Below are 24854 nucleotides of genomic sequence, written 5' to 3' on the forward strand. Positions count from 1 at the left end.
CGGTAGCAAGAAAATATAATTGCAGTATGCTAATACATTTCTGAAGCTTTTAATTGTAGAAAGACTATAAAATTTTTGGAATTATATAACTAATAAAAGAATTTAACCAATAAAAAAATTCTAATTTAAAAAAAAAACTTAAACTATTTGAAGATTAAGTTATAAAGGTTAAAAGTAATTTTTAAAGTTCATTTTTCCTCAACACTTTATCTTTTCATACTTTTAAATTCTTATCAAATGAATGCAGCTATAACAGTCTCTAAAGATAATCTTTAATATTTTACTTCTGTTTATATTTAGATGGAGGAATATCTATGGCAAAAAGAAAAGTGGATAGGTGGGTATAAAATTAAACCAATTCTACGAAAAGTATATAAAACAAACATCACATAATACAAAATTTATTAAAATTGTCTAAAAACTATTTAAAGCAAAACATTCAATAATGTAAAATCCTATTTAAATCATTAAAAATTTAACTAAATATTTGTTTTTAAATTCAAACTACAATTGTCTAAAGGTTAAATTGTCACTAAAATCTAACTAAAATTTTAATTTGCTATATAAAAATAAATTAAAAGTTGTAAATTTCAGCTAGATAAGAGGAAGTTGATGATAGTTTTAACGCTCAGAAGAGACTCGTTGGAACCACTGCCTCAGCGCATCGCTCATCGTCATTGGAAGTTGAGTTACATCGCGCACTATGTGGTAGTAGGGGAAGGGAAATTGCGACATGTACGACTTAAATACCGGTTTGCCCTGAAAAAAAAAACAATGCTAGAAAAATTGAAGTGAAAAAAAAAACAATGTTAGAAAAATTGAAGGAAAAAAAAACTAATAGCGGCTCATCTGTGTACAACTAAACCAGCAATTTATTTAGTTCGGTAATTAACAAGGAACGATTTACTATAAATAATAGTATCAGGGGGAGCATGTACAGTAGCCTGCCAATTAGGTACGCCTTTTTAACACAGCGCAAAAGTGCGTACCCAACCGGCAGTGCGTACCTAGGAAATTTTGGTCTTAAATTACCTACATTAACCCTACACGAACATGTTAAAAGCCACTAAAGTTTACAGGTTACTAATGAAGCAAAATCTTAAAAAACAAAATATTTCACCGTAAAAAATTATATTTTAATTAAAGTATATTAGAAGTCGTGTGTATTCATTTAATATATGTATTTACATGTGAGTAATTATTAATGTTTGTATATTTATAATCAACCCACAAAGTTTTTAAATCTATCTTGTACTACTAATTTGTACCTTTAAAACTTACTTTGTACGTATACTTAATTACTAATTTTAAATAAACAAAGCTTTATTATAACATTGCTCATACTTTTATTAAACTATATTTATTCGAAAAAAAGTTTAGGGTTACAGAATTTTACTCTTGCTTACTTATTATTAAGCAATTTTTGCAACTTAACCGGTGGTCTTAGTAGATACACAACAGTAAAAGATAAAATGTTACAATCAACTTTTATAACATTTTGAAAAAAAATGGGGAGCAACAAAAAGTATTTGTTAAACCCAAACGATAACCTACATTAATAGACATGTTTTCAAAAGCATCTAGTTTTAAATCAATGACAGTTTCAATGTTGTTTAATTTCATTAGTATCGCTTTTTTATACGCTTTTTACATTTATATGTCAATTATGGGATATAATTTAAGTGTCAATTAAATGTTTCTTTAATTTGGTAAATGCCGCTGTTTATCAGGTTTTAAGTATTTTTATTCCTATATTTTAATCAAGGGGTATGCAAATTTAAATTGAAGTGTTCTTAATCTTTGCAAAGTAAATTAATTGTTATATGTTTGTTTTAATATTGAATTTGATGCACAATTTGTAAATTTATAACTTATTTTCTCGTTAATTTAATACAGTATAACTTATTCATAAATGCAATACTTTTGTATTACTACTATAATAATTGCATTTTGAACACGGCGTTTTTCGGCTAAATGAATGAAAATAACATTAAGAATTGAAAACAAACTTCTGCATCGAAGGAGACCGATTCGTTTTCTTCAATTGATTTTTCGCTGAGATTGTCGAGGATAATAAAGACGACAAAGATGCGGTTGTCCACCGCTCCCTGGATCGCTCTCTTCACCACATTTTCTCCCTTCATGAACACGTTCCTTCCGTCTGTGAAAAAAAATTAATCCATTTTCAAATCGAACTTTCACTTAGTTAATATTTTAACGCTTCTACTTTTGATAGCTCAATTAAAAAGTATGATTGTTTGTTATTTGATAACAAAAATTAATTGTTTAGTTTTTAAAGTAAGCATGTATTCTTTTTGTTTCTTTATACAACAGCTTTAAAATATGGCTACTTTTAATCTTAAAATTTTATAAATATGGTAAACTACATAATTTTATATAAAACTTATTTTTTACAAAGACATATAAATTCTAAAGAAAGTTGTAATTTAGTACAAAATGTACTTTACTTCTTTGTTTAATAAGAAGATAACACTAAAGTACAACCAACCAGATAAAACAAACAAAAGTTGAGACGTGATTGGTTCAGTTGATGATGACGTCATCTGCTTAGCAACTTGCATCATCTTTACACATGAGTTCATCATCTGTCAAAAACATTAGGTGTTTTCAGTCGTATTTTGTAGTAAAAGTTTGAAGTTTTTTAAAAGGTAGTTAATTTCTTAAGTTTGTCATTACATTGTACATTTTACAGATATTAAAAGACAGCTTTTGTCTTTGATTATGATTAAGAAAGAAGTAATAAAATACATATTGATAAAGAATAAAAATTGAAACAAACAAATAATTTTATAATTTTCCATTACCTCAGCAAAGTCGGTGTGTTTTTGTTCACACTGACAAGTTCTCAGCACCAAGCCACCCGCTCTCTCGTCAAAGTTGCAGTCGCCATGAAAACCGTCGTGAATTAGGTCTGTCTGCTCACCGAACTTGCAAACCGACAACTTTCCAGCTTCGATCGTGTTCAGCGCAGTTGATATTATCGACAGCGACTCATAAGCCATCTAGTGGTTACTTGATATGTTAAAATTTTAGTAATTTTAATTATCGTGTAGCTTTTAAAAAGGCATTTTAGAACTTTCAAAGGCTTAAGCAAACAAATAAATATGAATTTATTAAAAAAATAAGTCATCAAGTGTTTAAATATAAAACATGAAGCAATTAACGTAAAAATTTAATAGTTACCAACTTGTTTTGTTTTGGTGTCCTGCATACTTTCACTATCGTCGATGGCGATCAAGATCTTGTACTCCCGCTTGTTCGGGTTCGTCCTGCGCAGCCAAATCTTGTCTTTCCTGTATCCGCTGGCCACGTACTGCGGCAGCTTGCTCATGTTCAGCCGCTTTCCGCTCGAGTAGTTTCCCGCCAATTTCGAGGTTTGAGTTGGCTCCATGATCAGCCTTAGCTGCTCGCCCAGCTGTTTGCCCACCCCGTCGTGCATGTTAGAAATTTCCCGCCAAAGTCGCTCGTAACGCGCAATCTGCCGAGTTTTTTAAACTAATACTATATATAATAAATAGTGATGTACCGGACCCACAATTTCGGGTCCGGCCGGACCCGGATCCGGACTTTTTTTTCAAATTAGAATCCGGCCGGAACCGGATCCGGACTTTTTTTTCAAATTAGAATCCGGCCGGAACCGGATACGGACTTTTTTTTCAAATTAGAGTCCGGCCGGAACCGGATCCGGACTTTTTTTTCAAATTATAATCCGGCCGGATCCGGATATCAGACAAAAATGGCAATATCCGGCCGGACCCGGACCCGGATAGTGATTCCGGTACATCACTAGAATAAACTAGCCTGAGTCAGAATGAGGTTTTTAAAAACTCAAAAAAAAAGAGCTTTAATCTAATAATAAGTAGAACAGCTAGCCACAAGGTTTACAAATTTAGGTGTTATTTACAATTAAAAATCTGAAATCAAGTTCTTGAACAAAATACACTAGAAAATAACAAAATATTGAAAACTGGATCAGCTCAAACTCATTCAAAATCTAAAAGAAAACTAGCCTGAGTTTTTATAAAAACTAAACTAGCCTGAGGCAGTCCAAGATTATCTAAAATTCCCAAAAATTTTCAAACTAGCAGGGTTACTACTGTTTAAGTCAATAAAACTAGCTAGAGTGAGTATAATCAATCCTGAGTCAAAATGAGGTTTTTAAAAACTGAAAAAAATACTTTAATCTAATAATCAGTTAAACAGCTAGCAAAGGTTAACAATTTAGTAGTAAAGTTGTGGACTGATTGTGGTACACTTAACTTATTAGTACTACCCATCATAATTAAATCCTACCTTATTTAATTAATATCTAACGAATACTAAATTCTAACTGAGACTACTTTCTATAATCAGACACGATAGTTTTGAGTGATGAATCTTTTATATAAAACACAACAAGAAATACTAGCATATACAAAATTATTAATTACTTTGGTAACACTTTAAAAACTGGAAGCTATTTAAATCTATATCATAAGACTTAAAACAATAAACTAAAAATTAAATAAAACTTTTAGTAAACAAGAAACTGTAAAATTTAAAAAAAACTATTAAATTATAAACCTGGATTATATATTTAAACAATTAAACACCAGTTGAAATATTCTCTTTTAAAACAAAACACTACTTACAATAAGCATTCACAAAAACGTTTAAGATATTTTGTTGCTTCAAGCTACACACCAAACTAACTAACTGCTTACATATAAACTGCCTGTCATGTTCTAATGTTTTGCTGCATCAGTATTTAGTTTGAAACATTTCGTCATATGATTCTCATTGGCTCGTACATTCAACCGTGTTAAGTCTAAATATTCTCTGAGCTCAACTTTAAACAATAAAAAATGCAAGTGTTCATTCCAAAGTTTTCAATTTTACAACATATGTAAAGAGTTGCATAGTTTAAATGTAAACAAATGTAAATTAGTCACGTGTACAAAATGAGCCAATCACGGTAGGTGTTTAATTTTAACTGACGAAAATGACTCTTATTAATTTACACAAGGTTTGTTTTTGAAAAAATAATTTTCAGTATGCTCTTTTTCACTAACTAGATCCGGGTCCGGCCGGATCTCTGTTAGGATCCGGCCGGACCCGGATCCGGACTTTTTTTTCAAATTAGAATCCGGCCGGAACCGGACCCGGACTTTTTTTTCAAATTAGAATCCGGCCGGAACCGGATCCGGACTATTTTTTCAATTTAGAATCCGGCCGGATCCGGATATCAGACAAAAATGGCAATATCCGGCCGGACCCGGACCCGGATAGTGAGTCCGGTACATCACTAATAATAAACAATTAATTATATAAAATACGCAAATTTTCAAGCCTAAAAATTAAAACTACCATGAGTTTTTACAGGTATAATGAAAATTACAGTTGACATAAGCTTGATTATACTTTATTGTATAATTACCAAGTGGATACATCTATCTATGAACTAAAATCTTAGTATACTTAACATATAACTTAATTAAAGTTAAAGACTGACTTAATCTCACTTAAACCAAAATAAAATATTTTAATCAAGTTTGTATTTTGAGAACATGTTTTTAAGTAGCCTAGAGCTGACGAGAAATTTTAAATTTATCTTTAGACAGTGACAAAATATACACAGTAAAGTACATAATTTGTTAAGTAACATATTTTCTTACTTCTTCAAAGTTTTGGCCTTGGTTCAACTCTATCAGTTTTGTTTCCATTCCAATTCTCATTTTCATTATTTCTTCATGCGAATAAGATGCAAAATTTCCACTCGGTTTGTAATCTTCATCTAATTAAAAAAAAAATTTGTTAAAAAAATAAAACTTACATTTTAAGAAAAGCTTTATTGTTATTTGCAACAAACCATTAGTATGAATCGATGATAATGGCAAGTCATTCAATTTATTTTCATCCTTGGCTTTTTCATCTTCAGTTTTAGACTCTACTTCTTCCTCCTTAGTTTCGTTATTTTCTTCAATTTCATCTTCCTTAGTTGTTTTTGTCATCGGCTGTAAAAATTGTCAAATTTAATTTAAGATTTTTTTTATTTGATCTAATTCATTTTAACTTAAGTTAAAATCATTCAAAAAAAAATTTTAAATGCTAATTCTGGTGAGTTTACTTTTATTAAACTAATGTTTCTCTCAAGTCTGAAAAAACCTTTGAATTATTGTTAGACTGCTGCATCTCATCATTCACATTTTCTTCTTGGTCTCTATCATCACCAAGCGGATCTTTTCCATCTTCTTGTTTGTTCTCATCCTTTTAGTTATTATTTAACTTTTATGAATGTTAATAAAACTAATATTTCAAACATTTTCAACTGTTTACTCTCATCAACATATATTGAATAAGCTAAGTAAATTTTACATGAATAAAAAAGAAGAAGGTAATATGATAACCTCATCTTCATTATTATCCTCTTGTTTCTTTTCTTTGTCTTTCTGCTCTTGCAATTGTTCTTCATTTGCAGCGTCCATCATTGTTTCATTAAACCTTTCAAATGAAAATTATATTAAATTGTTACTTTAAGTATTTACTTTATTAAAATACATTGCTTATTTTTAACCCTGTTACTCAAGAAAAAATATTCAAATTTTAAATAAGGTTTCTACATTTTTAAGCTTCAGGCAATTAGCTGACATTAATAAAGTTTTTTATTAAAAAAAAACTGCTGTTTATGTATAAAGATTGATGATTATAAAATCAAACAAAAAAAGCTAACTCAAGATCAGTATCGTCAAGATGTCGATACAGTTCACTTTTTTCTTCTTCGACAAACTGAGGCTCGTTAATTTCCGATTCTTTTTCCGAACTTTCGTCAGCTTGATCCAGCATTTTTAGTCGTTTGGGTGCCACCTCCTATAATTTTTTTATTTAGTCAAAAAAAAAAGTGATGCGATAAAAATATCAAATATAACTAGGTATTTCGTTTGATAAATGTTATTTTTTCAAATCATTAACAAACTTGCTGATCCGCTAGACTTCGCTTGTTGTCGGTTTTCTTCTTTTTCTCCTCGTGCCTGCTTTCTTCCCCATTTTGCTGTTCTTCCATTCTTTGTGACGTCATGCTCTTGTCGTCGGAAGCATTGTTGGTTTGGTCTGGAGCCATCTGGTGGCCAACTTGCTCCTCTTTCTCGCCATCCAGCTCGTTTTGCTGAGGCGCAGAACTGGAATTGTTTTCATCGACATCCATCAAATTGTCGTCTTGCTGAGCGTTTTGCAAGTTTTCATCTTTTTTGATAGTATCAAGCTCGTCGTCTTCTTCCAGATTTTCGTCTTGCTGCTGATCAGCATTTGATTTCACTTTCTGATCTTCTTCATTTCCTGCAGAATCCTTCTCTTCATCGTCTTCCTCCTTTTCATTTTCGTTCTGCTCGATTTCCAAGTTTTTGACGTCATCGCCCTTTTCCTCGCAATCGCTGACGTCATCGGAGTTATCTTTTTCGTCACTGACGTCATCTTCCTTTTCATCGCTTTCTTTGTTTTCATCTTCGTTTTTGTCTTCTTCATTTTCATCTTCAACATTTCCTTCGGTATCTTTTGGTTTTTCTTCTTCTTCGATATCAAAGTCTTCCTGCTGCTCTTCTTCATTTTCTTCTTCTTCATCACCCGACACGTTCATGTTTTCAGGAAGATCGAATTCTTCGTTCTCTTCTTCCTTTGCATTTTCGTTGTCGTAGTTTTCATCTTTCTCATTTTCGTTATACTCACTTTCGTCGACCATTTCATTTTCGTCATTGTCAACATTCTCTTCATCTTTTTTCTCTTTCTTTTCTTCTTCGTTGTCGCCTTCATCCAGCTCGTCGTCTTTCGCGCCCAATTCTCCTTCCTCCTGATCGACTCCCTTGCCTTTCTCCTCTTCACCTTGGTTTTGTTGCTCCTCATCTTCGTCTTCCTCGTCTCCCCACATTCTCTCATCAAGCTTGTCAGCCTCGTCTTCGCCTTCTAAGTCTCCCATTTGCTCGTCGGGATCTTCTTCGTCTTGCTCTTCTTCGTTTTCTTCTTCTTCCTGATCTTCCCCGCCCGCGTCGTGCATCTTCCCTTCGAAATCTTCCGTCATTTCAATGCCTTCCTCCTCGTCGGGAACTTCGTCCTGCTGGTCGTCCTGTTCTTCACCAGGCGCGTCTTCTACCTGCTCTTCGTTTTCAATCTGGTCGCTCACGTCCTTTTGACCTTCTCCCGATCCCATCCCACAGTTTTCCTCCGCTCCCTTGAACTCCCCCTTGTCTCCTTCTTTCAGCTCCTGTTCGAATTCTTGGGGTGGGCAGAACCCTTTAGTCATAATTTCGTTAAACACAATGCAAAGGACTGAAAACAACTTGCACGTTGATCTGTGTGCTGCAGTGACGTGCGTGTTTACTGTTGCTATGACGTCACAATAGTTTTCTAATACCCAGTTCAAAGTGTCACACGTTTCAACTATATCGTTAGAATATTTAGAATTTCCAGAAAGAGCATTGATTGATGACATAACTTTATCAAACACATTGGAAACTTCATCCATTTTTAAGCTTTTAATTTCCGTTTTTATTTCTTCGGAAAACTTGAATGAAACTTCATCTGTTTGCTCTTCTTCAACAACTTTATCCAGTTTTTCAGGTAAGCTTTTATACATGTTTTGAACGACTAGCTGTACTTTTTCTTTTAATTCGGTCATTAACAATTTACAGTTTGTTTCATCAGTTACAGTTAAAGTATCAAAAGAATTTGGATAAAAAGAATCAAAGTTGTGTTTTTCTAAACGCGTCAACTCCTTTGAAATGTCTTTTAACAGAGGCGAATCTTCATGCATTGGTAGGTTCATTGCAATTTCGTTAACAGTTATTCTTGCAAATTCGGTGAATTCCTTAAACTTGGTGGAAATTCCTTGGAAAGTTTCGTTAGGTATAATACGTCCTTTCTTTAGCTGAATGTTGAGGAAGTCGAGACATGCTGAATTTTCCAAGTTAAAATCAAAGAGTTGAGTGAATATTTTTAACAACTGATGAGCTCTCTTTTGAAGAGCAGTTAAATTTATTTCACATTGCGATAACTTATCACAATTCTTAGGGTTCAACTTGACCAGAGGTTTAAACAAATCGAGCGAATGTAAAAAGTGAAAAACAACTTTTCTTGCTTCAACTATGTTATTGATACATACTTCTTGATTGATAAGACTTATTTCTTCTCCTACTTTAGATGTTGTTTTTAGGCTGGCAGCAACTTTGTTGCAAGAAGTTTTGAGTCTGGCTGTGTATGACGTCACAGCAGCTATTTTAGCTAATTGTTGCCTCTGATCGAGTTTTATTTTTAATAGCTGATTTGTGTAGCCAGCTATTTGGTGTTTGTCTCTAACTTGCAACTCGTTGCTAGCATCAGGCATGTGAGTTAGGAGAATTCGTCCCCTTGTAAGCGTTTTGTAAAAGTAAGTGTTAAGCGGCTCGATACTTTCAGTGACAAAACGAGTTCTGTCTGTAAGTTTGTCGTCTTCTGATACATCCAATTTTATAGGGCTTACTTCCATAAACTTATTTATTAAATCAGCTGTGTTGCAGTCCTTTCCGATCAAACCTTGTCTGTAAGATAGTCCACCATCGGCGAGCACTTTGAAAAGATCCGCCAGAGCTTTCCTCTTCTGCTTTTGTATCTGCTTGGCCTCGCTCAGCCTCTTCTTTCTTTCAGCTTCCTTTTCCTCGTCTTCCTCGCAATTGCTAGGCGGAAGCGGCGGCTGGAGTTTTGAAAGCTCCTTCAAGTTCGAAATTATTTCGCAAGCAAAGTCTTCGTTCAGTTCCATTTGCTTGGCAAACTTCTCATCAAAGTGTTTTGCCCACTTGTTTGAAAATTTACGCATTTTGCGGCAAATTTTGCCGTCTTCTGCTTCGTCACTGTCTGTATGAGAAAAATCGATAGGAGATTTGTTATTTTGAGATTGCCAGCTTTGCAGGAATTTAGCAGTTTCGCTCAAGTGAGCTTCGTCCGAACTCTGTTCAGAGGCCAAGCAAGTAGCCTGTTGGGTGTTTGTGAAAACTTTTTGTGCTACCTTTTCTTTCAATGCTGTTTTATACTTCTTAACCAATTTCAACAACTTTTTACGTTTCGTATGAGTATCAGCGAGTATAAAGTGATCATTTTTATCAGAAACCGAGTTGTACATTTTCATCTTAATAAAATCTTTGAGCTCTTTTTCTACGTCTCTTCTCAACACTTGTATTCTGTCATTGCACATTTGTTGGAACTGGTTGTAGTAGGCAAATGTGTTTTCCATTATGTTAATAATTTTCTTCGTTTGCACGCTTCGGTTGCAATCAAATGACAGCATGGCACAGGCAACTTTTATCATTTGAAGTTTTCCCTCAAACTGTATCACGGTTGAGTCTAGAATAAACTCACTCAAGCGATCTTCAAGCTTACCATCATCATCTACTTGATCATCATTATACTTTTGAACGGTTTCCAGCAACATGAAAAACCACTTGGAAGCAATTTGCTTTTCTTTATCCTCCACCTTATCAAGCAATGTCGACCAGTTCTTCAGCTCTATCTTGCGCCACTTAAGCACAAGAGCACGAACCTTGTCGAGATGAACGTCCAATCCAAGCTGCCTGTGGTCATTTGTTTTCCACACCTGCACAGACTTGAGAATCGACTCAAGTCCCAGCACGAACTGCATGAGAGGGGAATTTATCGGGAAGTCCCAGACCATTTTGACCTTGGTGAGGAGGAACTTGAGTTTTTCCTGGATATCAGTCTTGTACTCGTACTGCTGCCTGAGCTGGTCCACATGCAGCATGAGTCCTTCGAGAACAGGCACGCACAACTTCGCTTCGCTTACAGTTCCGCCTTTCTCGACGTCAATTTGGCTATCGTCACATTGTTCTTGTGACGTCACAGTCAACGATTGTTGCATCCTTTCGCAGTACAACAAGTTCATTCCAATCAAGTCGATATCCACTGAACCCGACCACAACTTTTCACAGTTTAATATAACTTGGTCTTTTATAATGTTATATGACGACATAGCGTTTGTGATTGCCGCGCTTTCGTTATTCTCCAGCGATGTTGACGTCATTATTTCAGCAAAAGTAGCCACCGAAAATGAAAAAAACTCATCGGATAGATAGCTTTCATCTTTTTCGTGTTCCAAATTTGCTAAAATTTCATCATTTTCTTCGGTTTCCTCTTCGTTATAGTTGTAGGAAGACGGGAACAAATTCTTCATTTCAATTTCATCCAACTCTTCTTCAGTAAGGTCTTCGTGTTCTTTCTTCTTATACCTATATAAGCTGCCTTCTTCCGCCATTTTTCGCTGCTCATATTCACACTTTTCAACCCACTTATCACCGATAATTTTAACCAGTTGCATTATTTGGTCGGCATTGACAACTCCATACTCAACTGCGTTCAACTTGCATCTCGATAAGAATACTTTCAACAACTTTTCATCATTCATTAAACAGTACGCTGGTTGGTCTTCTTTTTTATTTTCTCGATATGTTTTAGAGTTGGTTAGAAGCAACTCAACTTGGTCCATTAAACTTTTTACATCTATATCATAGCAATCAAGACCCTCTTTCACCAAGTAATCGATCATTTTTTCACTAGTTCTAGACGAGCTGCACTCTTGATTTGAAACCATCATCTGCGCTGAACTGAACAACATTTCAAACCCAAATTTCATTTGTTGCAAAGAGTCAACCATTGGTCTGGTGACGTCATCAAACTTGTTAAATTCTTGACGTAATTGTCTGAGAGTACCATCGAATGCTTGTAACAAATCGGTTCTGTTTTCTCTTAAATCATCCTCGTTATAAACCAATTTCAAAATCTGTTTTCTTTCATTTTGGAGCATATCCAGTTTGCTAGTTACAAATTCATTGCATACTTTTTGAAGCTTGTCGTACGATTTCCAATCATTGCGATCTTTCAACTTAGTGTCAAGCTCTTCTACGATTTTTTCCTCTTCACATATACGGTTTCTGATCAGCTCGATTCTAGGATGTTGCATTATTTCGCTGTCTACGCTTCCAGTCAATACAACAGACAGTTTTTCACGCGCAGTCAAGTAGCCTTTTCTTGTTTTTATCTCTTCTAAATTGCAGGACTTATTGAGTCTGTGACGTAACACGGGGTCTACAGGACCAGGCATCATGAGGAAGTAGTGAACGCATCCACATTCGATGAAACAGTCGCCTATGCTGCTCAGCAACTCAAGCTCGTACTTCTTTTTACTCATAATGTTCTCATTTTCTAAAGCTTTGATTATTGCTTCGAACTTAGTCCAACAATCATTTAGAACCGTATTTATAAAAGCAAAATCATCGCTTTCCAATAACTTTTTGGCTTCCTGAAGTTCAAAATAAGCTTCAACTATTTGCTGCATTCCAGCGCATAAATTTCCACCTAAAACTTCAAATTTAGGTATGTTTATGCTGACATCTACTGCAGTGTCAGCCAAAACTTTTAATACTTGGCCAATTGAAACAACAAGAGCGACAAGGCTTTTGTACACAGCGGGAGATAAGTAAATTTTGTTTTTCACTTTCCTTTCAACGCCGTAGTGCCGCAACAACGGAAGGTTTTTCCACAGCGAATCGCGGACTTCCAACGCCCTTTCCCTCGCTTTCTGCGAGTTTCCGAGCGAAACTTTGTCGAGATCAGTAAGGTCTTCGATTACTGAGCGAGTCACCGTCGCGGCCGTGACGTAATCGACGTCCAACGTCATTAAAGAAAATTCTCGCCACCAGGTGGGCGTGGTCGAGCAGAGGAGGTCGCGGTTTGGCAAGAGGAGGTCTAGCAATTGGTGGTGGCTCATCACTTTGACGAAACCGCTCTGGTTTTCACCGGAACTTTCACAGAGTTGCATCAGCTCATTGAATTTATTGCTTTCGCCATTCAAAGCTGACTCAATGTTTTCAAGGGAATCCCATTCGGGGTTCTGAGTGACTTCAGCAGCGTTTGCTCGACACATAACTTTATATCTTTGCAACATTTGGGAAAAGTCAATACCTGGACAACAGTTTGTAGTTGGATCTTCGTTGGAATTGATGAAAAGTTCCCTGTTATATTGATATACATTGTATTTCTTATTGTAATGACTTAATTTTTTTTTTTTTGAAATATACTTTTTTTATCAAAAATTAATACTCAAAAATCAACATTCTTGGACATCTAAAATTAAAAAAACAAGTACCTTACTGCATCGCGGGTTTCAAAATCTTTCAGCTCTTCCAAATTTTTTATTTGTAACGTTTTTTTAATCTTGTTGCAACGGTCGTTAAATCCAATTAAAACCGGATCTTCTTTTGCTTCTTCGGAGTACTGATACTTGCCGTTATTCATGACAATGTACTTGTCAGGAAGCAAGCACTCGCGTAGGAGTTTGTGTACTTTGCTGACAATCTGCGTGAAAACGACTTGGAACTCTGACTTATTGTATTGCGATGTCATTAGAGACCTAAAATTAGATAATTTTAGAATATCTTACATAGCAAACTATTAATTTATACAATTATGTACAAACATGAAGAGGTGGTTTATTGTAGTGATAAAACTTTCCGCTTTTTCCAAAGTTGCGTCGTTTACCAATCTATCGTTGTTTAAATTTGTTGCGCTGAACTCATCACGGATCTTTAACCTAAATAAATTTAAGCTAAGTAAACTACTTACTTTTTTTTAGTTTGCTGCAAAAGCAAAATATATATCACTCGTCTAGCACAATAGGGTTACTTCAAGGTAAAAAGTAAAGAAAATTGGTTAATTAACGGTAGAAAACACTATATAACGACAAAACATTTTTTTCTCCAAAACATTTTTCAACTAACCAGCAAAAACGAAGCTCGTTGATATATTCGAGAGGCTGCATATTGTGAAGGTCAATCATTTTGCGTAATTTGGTTTTATCACTTCTAACCTTTGGATTTTTGATTTGGTTGTATTTTATCGAAATGAACATCGCTGATTTAGTGTGTATCTTTAACAACTCTGAGTAAAAATCTGCTTCAGTTTTTAGTTTTTTGTAAATATGACTTTCTTCTTCGGATAAAAGAGTAGATGTTGTAATAAAGGAGGCTAAGCTGGTTTGATAAACACTACTCTGGCTTGTTCCTATTATAAAAAATGAAATATAAGAACAGTAAATGTAGTTTATTAAATCAATAAAAAATATATTTAAAAGCACAATATGCTGTTTTTATCCCTACTGACCGTAGAAGTTCTTTAAGTTTTTACTCCACCGATCGTCCATCGGCATGTTTTCGTTGTAAGTCTGAAAATTTTTTATTGATCAACTAATACATTTAACTTAATTTGTACAACCAACAAAACTAAAACTCACAATTGCTGCACCATTCACAACGTCACCGAAAACCGTATCAAGAGTTTTATCGAATGCAAGTAGGAGTTGCTTCAAAGCAGCTTGCTCATCGTTTTCACGATCGACGCACAGCAGATCTACCACTTGCTTCACTACAGATTTAACGTACAACACGTTGTTAGGGGTCGTCGTTTCCGCGGCTACCCGCAGGTTGGCAAGCAAACTTTCACGGTCGAAACCGTTGAAGATCTGCAAAGTTTTAAAAACGTGGGCAAGCCGGGGAGCAGTGATGTGGTCTCGAATTGTGGCTTTTTGGACCAAAGGAAGCGCAGTATTTTCAATAAAACCCTGTAGAAATATTTATTGACTTATTTGAACTAAATATCTTTATAAAAATTTACAAGTCAACCACTTACTTTCTAACGCTCGGTTTAAGAAACTAAAACTGATTAATATTATACTAAAAAGTTTAAACTATACTGAAACAAAAACTACTTTTTGATCGTCATCAAGAGACTGATCAACTTGCATGTCTTCATCTTTGACGTTTTTCTCAGCTTTTACTTCAGCAATTTCCAAGGGAATGTTTATTTCAACACACCTATTTCTCATTGCACGAGAAAGTTCTCCGCTGGATGGAGACATTGCTACAATTAACCTATTTAAAATGCAAAAGATGAAAAGGGTCTTCAAAATTTTAAAACATCGGTTTATCAATTAGCATAATTTATCATAGAAACCAGTAAAGAAAATATTTACAACATTGCACCTCAATTCTTCTAAAACAAATTAAATGTTACTTAAATGAATAGTTCAGTTTTCACTTATATCTATTAATGAATCGGTAGTTTTAAAATTTTTACAAAAATATCAGCTGAAAAATATTTGTACCTGAAGTTTTCGTGAGCTTTTATACGGACAATACTTCCATCAATGACACCTCTTTCAGTTATGAACAGAGTTCCATTTTCTTCCAGCAGCGAATTCATCCTATCGAGCACCGAAGCAGAACACAAGTTTGCCTCGTCAATAAGAAGCCAGTGGCCTGTAAGTTATGTAAAAGTTATAATCAAATGAATTTACAAATAGCTGTTGATACAATTAAATATCGTATGTTTTTTGTTTTTTTTTGATAGAGTAGAGTATATATCAGGGTTTCCAAAGATTTATGAAATTGTTTTTTCCAGGTTCTTTAAATTTTTTCCAGACTTTTAAAAGTATAAGTTTTATTGTTCATTTTTAGTATAAAATTAAATTTAGGGTAAATAGCTGTCTAAAATATTATAAGAGTATTGAAAAAATAATGTAATGTTACTTTAAATGTGTGTTATAATAAATAAGATTGTTAATGATTCAAAAAAATATTTTATCTGATAGATATTTTGTTCCTAATCAAAATTTAATCATTTCAGGATTGCCACAGATCGAGCTGAAAAGATTTCCTGACTTTTCCTTTTTACTTTTTTGATCAAATTAATAGTTAAAACCGGTTCAAAAATACATAAATAAAGACTTTAAGTTATGTTAAGTTTTCAATATTAAATTTATATAGGTAGAAACAACAATTCTTTTGCTGGATTTAATCATATAACTTCCATTGCATCATTTGAATCATATGTGTATGATCGATGTATATGCAATAAATAGCTTTATAAGTAAAAAACTTGTATCTTTTCCACATAATAAATACACACCTGAGATCATAGAAGATTTTAAATTATTTCAAAAAATTCATTTGGATCCTAAAATAAAAAGAACTACAAAGGCTTTTTTCCCTGACTTTGTGGCAACCCTGTAATTGTACGGTTAAAAGTTAGTTAAATTCCAGGTTTTTTGGCAATACTGATTTATGCTACAGTTATTTATTAATTAATTTATTATTATTACTATTATAAAGATATTTTTTAAACAAATAAAATATATTTCTTTATTTAACAAACCATTACTAAGCGCTTCAACAAGAACGCTGTCATTCCACTCGAAACTTCCATACTGTGCTTCGTTCTTTTTCCAAACTTCTAACAACAATTTTAGCTCCTTCACTAAACCTAGTTCATAGAAAATAAGTTGTATTCATAATATTTATTTACTTTTTCTTTTCGAAATAAGTTCTTGAATTAAAAAAAATAAAGCTATTTTATACAAACTGTCATTATAACAATTAAATTTCAGGAAAATTTTATTTAGAGCTGAATCATTTTAACTAATAAGACGAAATTAACTATGTACTTAAAAGTTTTTATAAAAATTTACAATATTTGTTTACTATTTTTTAGAACTTCATATCAAAAATAAATTTAAGTCATAATAAGAGATTTTTGTTTAGTTTACTGTTAGTTTAAATTTACCTTGTAAGCGTTCGTTTTCTTCTAGTTCAGATATGAGATCATGACTCAAACTGAATGTTACATCATTAATCAACTTCTTAATATGATTTTTGTCATTTATTTTGCCACACTCGAAATCTTTTTCGTATTGTCGAAGATCTTCAACGACCTAAATTATATTTGTCTAAACTAAAAACAAACTTATATGTTTTTATATATTTCAACATATTTTTAACTACAATTTTTATTTATGCTGAAATTTAAAACAAAATAAATCAACTATAAATATAACTGAAATACTTATATTAAAACGAATAATAACCTGAAAAACTTGGTCGTGACGTGACGAAAGAAGAATTTCGCTCGAAAGCTCGTGCAGATGCCTGCAAATTTTCTTTCTGCAGTCGCTTTGTTCGAAACCTCCCAACAATTCCACGGCGTCCATGGAGCTGTTAGTTGACAACGTCGACAATTTGTTTCCGCTCAGCGTCGCCAAAGAGCTGATCACCGAACGACGTAGTCTCGAATCCTGACACGTTACAAGGCAAGGCCATTTTTGATTTAACGCAGTTGCAATACACTCCATTGGACGAATCATGTTTGTTGTTATGACGTCATCAAACCTCAGTGTTTCCAGTGACGTCAACAAGCAATTTTTGCGAGGGATTACTGCTTTCCCAATATGGACATTATCTTGCGTCACTGTGTACGCGCTAGTTGGGGTGTAAATATTTTCAACCTCAAACACGTCTTTTGTTAACTGAAGCATATTGCTTCTATCTTCTTCAGATCTCATTCTTTCAACGTAAATCAGGTTGATGTTTTTGCATGCCGACTTAAGATATCTGTTTATGACGTCACTATCATGGCTGACATCAGAAACTATGAGCTGGCACCACCTCTGAAGATCTCTGAGGTTGAATTCCCATGGATGGCCGTGGAAACCCCATTTTCTCTGACGCAAGATCTCGTCACAAACCTGAGGATTTCAACAATTAATAGAAATAGTAAAAATAAGCGAAAATCTTTTCATATAATTATAATTTAAGTAATATTTTACCCCGAACAAACCAACATATAGTTCTACTAAAAAATTACTATCTTTAAAATTTAAAAACACGTCAGTTTTAATTGAATTGTCAACGGCATTTATGTAAAAAATAAGTATATTGACGACAATTTTGACTTGAAAGTAAAACTATTAAATCTAATTTTTAACTTAGTTCTTCAATTAATTTTACCTTATGGTGGAATTTCATCATTTTGTCAAGCACGACTTCGGGAATGTCGGGGATTCTCAATTTTCTCAAAATCAATTTCAAATCTTCCACTTCTAGATCGCTCACATGGACCTAAACCATATTTGAAAGTAAGTATAACTAAAAACTTTTAAAACATCTTTCTTATAAAATAAAATTTAATTAATGCAAACCTGAGTGAATCTGTTAAGGAACGATTTAGGAAGTCCCTTCCTGCCGCCACCCTCGTGCTGGGGATTCTGACAAGCGAATATCTTTGTTTTCATGTGATCCACCTGAAACTTCCTGCACAATTCGGGCACGAACACCTCGCCACGATGGTCGAATATTCCGTTCAGACCCTCCAACACCGCTTGTGGTGCCAAGTTCAGCTGTGTTACAAAAGTAGTTATGAATAAAACAACAAATAAATTGCAAACATCTGTGATTAAAAGATCGATGTCTTTCTATCAAAAAAGTATGATGAATGCTGAATACCTTAAACACAAAATAATATAAATATTACAAATATTCAAAAATGTTCATCTTAGCAATGTTTTTTTGTGTAGCTATTGATCATTAGTTTCAAAACGTGATTATATTTAATTACTTAAAACCACATTTAACCATATAAAACCTCATCGAGGACGACCCAGTCTCCATTTTTCATGGCCGACAAAAGCGGTCCGTCCCTCCAAGAAAACTGTCCACTTTCGCCGCCTTCCACTGGCAAATCCGACCCGAATAAGTCCGATATGTCCTGTTTTATTTTTCTAGTTACATCTATAATTAAAAAAATTAAAGATTTTATAATAAAAACAAAATATTGTGTACTAAGCAAAATAATTTAAACATAGCGACTATTGTTTCTTATAATAAGCTAAACTCAAAATATAAATTTAATTGGACTTTTAAAAATTAAAATTTAGGAAAGTATAATAAAAAACCAACGGTTTGTTCAGACAAGTTGATTCTGACGAGGTTGCTTCCCGCCATCTTAGCGAGAGCCGCCACCAGCGACGTCTTGCCGCAACCGGGCGATCCTTCCAGCAGGAGGGGCCTCGACAGGTTCAATGCTCGCAAGCATCTCATCGCGTTCATCGCGCTCGTTGCTATGCTGAACGTGAACTCTTCTTTCTGATTGGCTGAAGCAGTAACTGTTGATAAGGGAATTGTAAGTAGTGTAAATTTTACGCTTAAAGCATATAGTTTAAAAATTCCTTTTGTTCTTTAATACATTTGATCGTAATTAAGTAAACTTATTAGTACGGTTTGAACGAGTGTACTTTAAAACTGTTTGCTAGATATGTTGAAAGAAATTTCACGATATTGATCTCAATTTTTTATGGTCAAATTGTGTTAAACGACTAATACTTGTTATATAACTTAAATTAATCACTAATTGTACTATTATTGTTAATAAAAAGCAATTTAACTTAAAGTGAGAAGAAAAAAGTAAGTTATAAAGCTTTAAATTATCTACATTGTTATTTCAGACCAACAAAAAATCTCTTAAATTTTTTCATATAAAACTCAAGCTTACTTTCTCTTTTAAGTGAGAATGGAGACACAGTAAATTCGCTTTCTGTGCACTCAACTTCAGGAATGTAAGAAATTCCGTTTTTTTCATTGGTCAACCAGAGAGAAACATCGGCTTCTAATTGGATGTTTTCCTCAACCAATTGCTGATGCAAAAACTTGAGGCATTCTGATTTTGCAGCTGCTCGCTCTCTCACAAATGAACTGGAAACACCTGAGAAAGATTTTAGTTAAAAAAAAGTTAAATATTACAAGCCTTCTAGTTTTTATTTCTTATGTACAATGAGAAAAGATAATAATAAAATTACTAAATAAATTCGAAATATTTCAATACTGCATCAGTGCAAAGTAGTTATTTTTGTTTACTATTTCTTAGTTGAAATTATACCTGATCCGATTCCGTCGACATAAACAAGGCAAGCGGCGTGCAAATAACTAGATGCAGGAGTGTGGTGATTTCTCACGGAGTTCATGAAATTACACCACGTCAGAAGATCACGAACTGATATAATGAATCTGTATCATACATCAAAAACTTATATTAGTATTCATCACTTGAGTTTTTAAGATTATTTTATTAATAGAAACCACTTTAATTACCTTTTTCCAAATGTAGTCGACTTGAACCACTCAACAAAGTCAACTATCAAACGCGCAAACTTTGTGTTTAAGTTTATATTTACTTCTACCTGTATTCATAAACATATTAGCTTTTTTGTTAACAATATACAAAATTGAAAGTTTTTCAATTTAGCTAAAATTTAATTCAAGATTTTAATAAAGATTTTTAACTTTATTGTTGAAACCTGATTAAGTATTAAATGGTTGTTAATCCTTGTCTGACTAAACTGTAAGTTTTGTAATAGCCGTAATTATTTTTTTAAATGTTTTACTCACGAAAAAAGTTTAACATTCATAGAGCTTCAAACTGAACGTTACTATTTAAAAAATTTTCAAACACACTTTCAAAATTAACATACATGATCAAGATGAAGATTGTGTTGCAGTATGCGCATGAGGTCGTGCTTCTTGTGATCCGAATGGCACCAGATCTCGGTCATTCTGTTCCTGAGGGCGGGAGAAAGTTCCTTCTTGCCGAAATCGCCACCCGGGTTCATGGTGGCCATGAATTGAAAGTTTGAGTGCGCGGTTATGTTCGTGTGCTGATTGGTGTTCTTTGAAATAAATTGTATATTTCAAAATTATAAGAACATATACAAGATTAATTTAAACTATAAAAAAAAATTACTTAATAATTAATAAGATTATTTGTAATCTTGTTGAGTAAAAATAGTATACGTAAAATCATTAAAACTACGAACTTATGATAAAAAATTAAAGCACGTCAGCTCTGATGATATTAAAAGACAAATTACCAAAGAAGTGTAAAAAATTCAATTAAAATTACTAATTTCAAATTTATTTGTTTTGTAACAACTTAAAATCATATTTAAACAAAAAAAACAAATTAACAACTAGTTACAGTTTTTAGATTATATAGTACACTTATTGGTATCTTAGTAGTTGACGAAAAAAAACCTCTACAATCCTGTCCGGTACATTTAATTTTCTTTCTTGCTCAAGCACGGAGTTGAGTCTTTCCAGCACGGAATCTTCAGCTAGTGAAATCTCGTCAACGAGAATGTGATCTCCGCATGTCATACTCGACACTAGGGGGCCGTCGTACCATTCAAACAACTTCTTGCTTTTCTCTTCATCGTCATTATTTTCATGACGCGCCTGTTTATGGATAATGGTTTTATAGTTTTTAAGCTTCATCATGGTTTCAAAATTTGTTACAAATGATTAAATATTTATTTAGCTGCAGTTTACGTTGTTTATATAAAACAAACGCTTGCTTAGCAAATACTTAATGATGCAAAATCTTTTTTCAGTGTTTAGAATTACGAACAGTTTGCTGGTCCACATAAAACATTTGTTGTTTTAAATTTATATGTTTATTTTACTTCCTCCTAACAAAATGTAGTAATAAAACTGTAATAACAAGACCACTAACAGGTCTCAATCCTCCAATGAAGTCTGATGCTTCAGTGTTGGAGTGGCAATTGACGATGTTGAGGCTACAGTTGTTCGATGAAGCGATCATCTGGCAAACTGTCGTCTTACCGCCACCAGTTTCGCCGACCAACAAGGCCGGCTCATTGAATTGAAGGCATCGGTGCAATGTTATGAACATCCTGTGCGTTGAGAAAAAATATTGAATATATACCAATCACGTGCTTGAAGCTTATGTCATAATTACGTGTATATATATATATCTTTTTTAAAAAAGCTGTTAATCACATTAACTTATATGTGTTCAATTTATTTGATTGGTTTTCAACTTAAACTGCAGTATGTTTTTTATAAGATTGATAAAAAGAAAACTTACGAATAAAATATAATTTATACTTACCTTCTCATTGGTTGAGTCCAAACCACGTGGTCAAATCTACCGTCAAGTTTGGTGTTTGAGAGTATTTTGTCGACAGACTCCTGTCCGAACAACTCTTCTCTGTCAACCTTGCCTCTGAAGTGTTTCTGCAAAATCTTTTCTATTTTGTGTTCTTCCTCGGCGCTTCTGACGCGGCCTGCGAGGAGTAAAAATCCGTCGTTCAACAAAAACTGGTCGTTGTTTCTTATCTCGCCGGTCGCTCCGTCCTTACTGTACCTGTCAGCCCACTTGAACAAGTCTCTCAACGTAATGAAGCCCTCTTTTCCTCTAGTTATATCGTTTTGTGCCATTTGTAAGTCGATCATGCACTTGACCAGCTTTTCACACTGGCTTTCCGATATTGCGCATCTCTTGGAAAGAATAATTTTAAGTTCTTCTGTGGGAATACCCTCAAACTTTAGCTCGATGAAACGGTTCCTGAAAGCTCTGGAAAGAAGTTTCCGGCCACCGTACAATCCTGGAGGGTTCTGGGTTGCGAAAAGCATGAACCTGTTTAATGTAGTTCGTTTATATATGAGTTCGTTGTATATATTTCTATTTGTGGAAAACATATTATTAGAAACATATAATTTAGGTAATACTTATAATAACTTATTTAAAAAAACAAATATTTAATAAAAATAATTATATTCGGGACCGTTCAAAATCCACCCGCGATCAAAATCCACCCAGTCAAATTCGAGAACCGCTTACCGATCGAGGGTAAGGGTTAGGGGTAAGAGTGATAGTGAAAAATAAATAAATAAAATAAATATATAGAGTAAGTTGATAAATATAGAAAATATTTTAAAAAATCAGGTGGATTTTGAACGCGGGTGGATTTTGATCGGGTTGATTTTGAACGCGGTGGATTTTGATAGTATACCTATTATTCACTTAAAAAAAATAAAAACTATATTTCAATTATCGATATAAATCAATTGTTTACTTTGCGTGGGCAGGGACAACTTCTTGAGTTTCCGGAATGAAAATTTCCCTGTTGTCATCTAAAACTCTGTTCAAAGCCTCCAAAATATCCGTTGGAGCAAGATTAAGTTCGTCGAGAATTATCCAATGGCCTTCGCGCATTGCTGTTACTAGAGGACCATCATGGTAAACAAGTCTACCTGTTTTTAAAAGGTAGATAAACTTAGTAAGGTAAAGTAATGTAATTTTTTTATCTTAAAAAAAAATTAAAGTTATTAATACAAAATATATATTGAAAACTTATTATATTTAACAATAAGTTTTACTTAATAAGTTTTAAAAACTTTTAAAAAAATTGAAACCACAAACCATCTTTATCGGAAGCGTAACTTCCCAGATATTCTTGAAGATCAGTGTGCTCGTGGTTGTTTATCCGCACAATTTTGTTGCCCGTTATCCTTCCCAGGTGAGAAATCAAACTCGTCTTACCTGTGGAGGTTGCTCCTTCGATCAACACTGGGAATTTGCCATAAGCTACCGGCCTGTTTAATGTTAATATTCAGTCTCATTCAAATCTTTAGATTATTTGATGAAAAGCACTTGATTTAAAATAAATCTATTAATGCCCCGTATATATGCTTTTAATTAGTAACCTTGCGAGAAGTCTCAAATTTTCCTTCACCGAAGCAGTCAAAATGTATCTAGGATCTTCTTGTGGTTTCAAAAAACCTTTGCCTATCAGATGGGACTCAACATTGACAAAATTTTTCAGGTTACTTTTGGGCTCGATTATCCTTTCTTTGCTGTAAAGTTTGCAATCACTTTGGTGTGAACAAGTTGTTTAAGAAATTAATATACTTTCGTTTTTTTATGCTAAATAATAATTTTACTTGTAAACAGTTATATTTTCAATTAGAGATCTATTTATTGATTTTTTATAAGCTAAACAGTAAAACAGAACATTCATAAGCTAAGCAGTCTAATAAAAACAAAAACTTGAACTTACGCAACACTGCTAACGGCTTTTTGCATAGGTTTAATAAGCTTAATGATTTCTGCATGGAAATTTCGCTCGAGACCAGTCAAAAACGCCAGACTGAAGCCTTCCATCAATGCTTTTCTTAATGGCATGTCCATTTGATCGACAACAAACTGGAGAGATCTGTAGTATTCGAATTTTGTTAACAACTGTGTTGAAACAGTATCATTATTAAAATAACTTATGACAATGATTCTAAACTTTAAATGTTTTCACTATGTTTTTCGATATGAAATAAATATACGAAAAGTTATTTTTATTATGATTTTGATAGTGATTAAAAAAATACTTTATAACCAATGGGAAAAACAAACCTGCACAAAGTACGAAGTGAATAGTGAGGCATCTTACTATAATCTTTTGAAAAAAGCTTAGCAGGAACCTGACGCACTTTCCGATAAAATCTTACTACTTGCTCTTTAACTTCTGCATTCACGTCCTAAAATATTTTTTAATCTAAACTATTAGTAAAGCCTTATAAAAATTATCCATGTACTTTTTTTTTTCCTTAATACTTTTAAGAACTTTAATTAATTATTATGAATAACCATTAACTGCATAGAATCGCATTTAATTCAAAGTTAAATAAAAATTTAAAATTCACCTTTTTAAAATATTTTTAAACCATTCACTTAAACAACTAAAAACTTTTCTACATTATTTTCCGTATATACCTAAAAAAGCGCTTTTTTTTTAACTAGTTAAAATTTACAAAAGACAACGCAACGAACGGCTCTTTTGTCGAGGTACTTGTCCACGATGATTCTGACGTCATTGACATCCGTGGGCTCATTCACGTAAACTTCCGTGAACCTGTTCCTACTTCCCTCTGCCAACTGTCTCTTACCCACGTCCGTTGCCGGATTCATCGCTGCGAACACTCTGTTGTAAAATTAATTAAGTTTGAATAAAATGATTCAGGTTAGTCATACTAACTTGCAGAAAAAATGTTTAAAAGTTATTTTTTGCTTTTAAAGATTTTACCAGAATAAAATAGTCTTTGCACATCTGAAATTATTTATTACTGCAAAACTAAGGTTACTGATTTATT

General features: G+C 33.5%; 1 protein-coding gene across 1 annotated transcript in view; it reads right to left on the bottom strand.

Annotated features, from left to right (window-relative positions):
- Positions 1-521: 521 nt before the first annotated feature.
- The window catches only part of LOC145838474 (midasin-like), a 32546-nt gene continuing 8213 nt past the window's right edge, over positions 522-24854 (bottom strand). Inside the window, exons 18-55 of the mRNA XM_082946076.1 lie at positions 24535-24685; positions 24118-24242; positions 23771-23926; positions 23418-23567; positions 23134-23306; positions 22787-22964; positions 21820-22347; positions 21421-21601; positions 20949-21143; positions 20380-20578; positions 20004-20085; positions 19792-19919; positions 19408-19617; positions 18816-19021; positions 18502-18624; positions 18059-18256; positions 17868-17978; positions 16949-17605; positions 16648-16795; positions 16240-16347; positions 15191-15344; positions 14795-14957; positions 14321-14647; positions 14191-14251; positions 13809-13941; positions 13508-13621; positions 13178-13441; positions 6974-13043; positions 6731-6867; positions 6408-6501; positions 6166-6267; positions 5870-6014; positions 5676-5794; positions 3209-3499; positions 2826-3023; positions 2510-2606; positions 2010-2161; positions 522-759 (exon numbers count right to left, since the gene is read on the bottom strand). Of these exons, the coding sequence (XP_082802202.1) occupies positions 622-759; positions 2010-2161; positions 2510-2606; positions 2826-3023; positions 3209-3499; positions 5676-5794; positions 5870-6014; positions 6166-6267; positions 6408-6501; positions 6731-6867; positions 6974-13043; positions 13178-13441; positions 13508-13621; positions 13809-13941; positions 14191-14251; positions 14321-14647; positions 14795-14957; positions 15191-15344; positions 16240-16347; positions 16648-16795; positions 16949-17605; positions 17868-17978; positions 18059-18256; positions 18502-18624; positions 18816-19021; positions 19408-19617; positions 19792-19919; positions 20004-20085; positions 20380-20578; positions 20949-21143; positions 21421-21601; positions 21820-22347; positions 22787-22964; positions 23134-23306; positions 23418-23567; positions 23771-23926; positions 24118-24242; positions 24535-24685 (12766 nt within the window). The 3' untranslated portion in view covers positions 522-621. The remainder of the gene's footprint in view (positions 760-2009; positions 2162-2509; positions 2607-2825; positions 3024-3208; positions 3500-5675; positions 5795-5869; positions 6015-6165; positions 6268-6407; positions 6502-6730; positions 6868-6973; positions 13044-13177; positions 13442-13507; positions 13622-13808; positions 13942-14190; positions 14252-14320; positions 14648-14794; positions 14958-15190; positions 15345-16239; positions 16348-16647; positions 16796-16948; positions 17606-17867; positions 17979-18058; positions 18257-18501; positions 18625-18815; positions 19022-19407; positions 19618-19791; positions 19920-20003; positions 20086-20379; positions 20579-20948; positions 21144-21420; positions 21602-21819; positions 22348-22786; positions 22965-23133; positions 23307-23417; positions 23568-23770; positions 23927-24117; positions 24243-24534; positions 24686-24854) is intronic.

This window comes from Thalia democratica, chromosome 1, assembly GCF_965202585.1.
Source record: "Thalia democratica chromosome 1, ktThaDemo2.hap1.1, whole genome shotgun sequence".
Lineage (NCBI taxonomy): Eukaryota > Metazoa > Chordata > Thaliacea > Salpida > Salpidae > Thalia > Thalia democratica.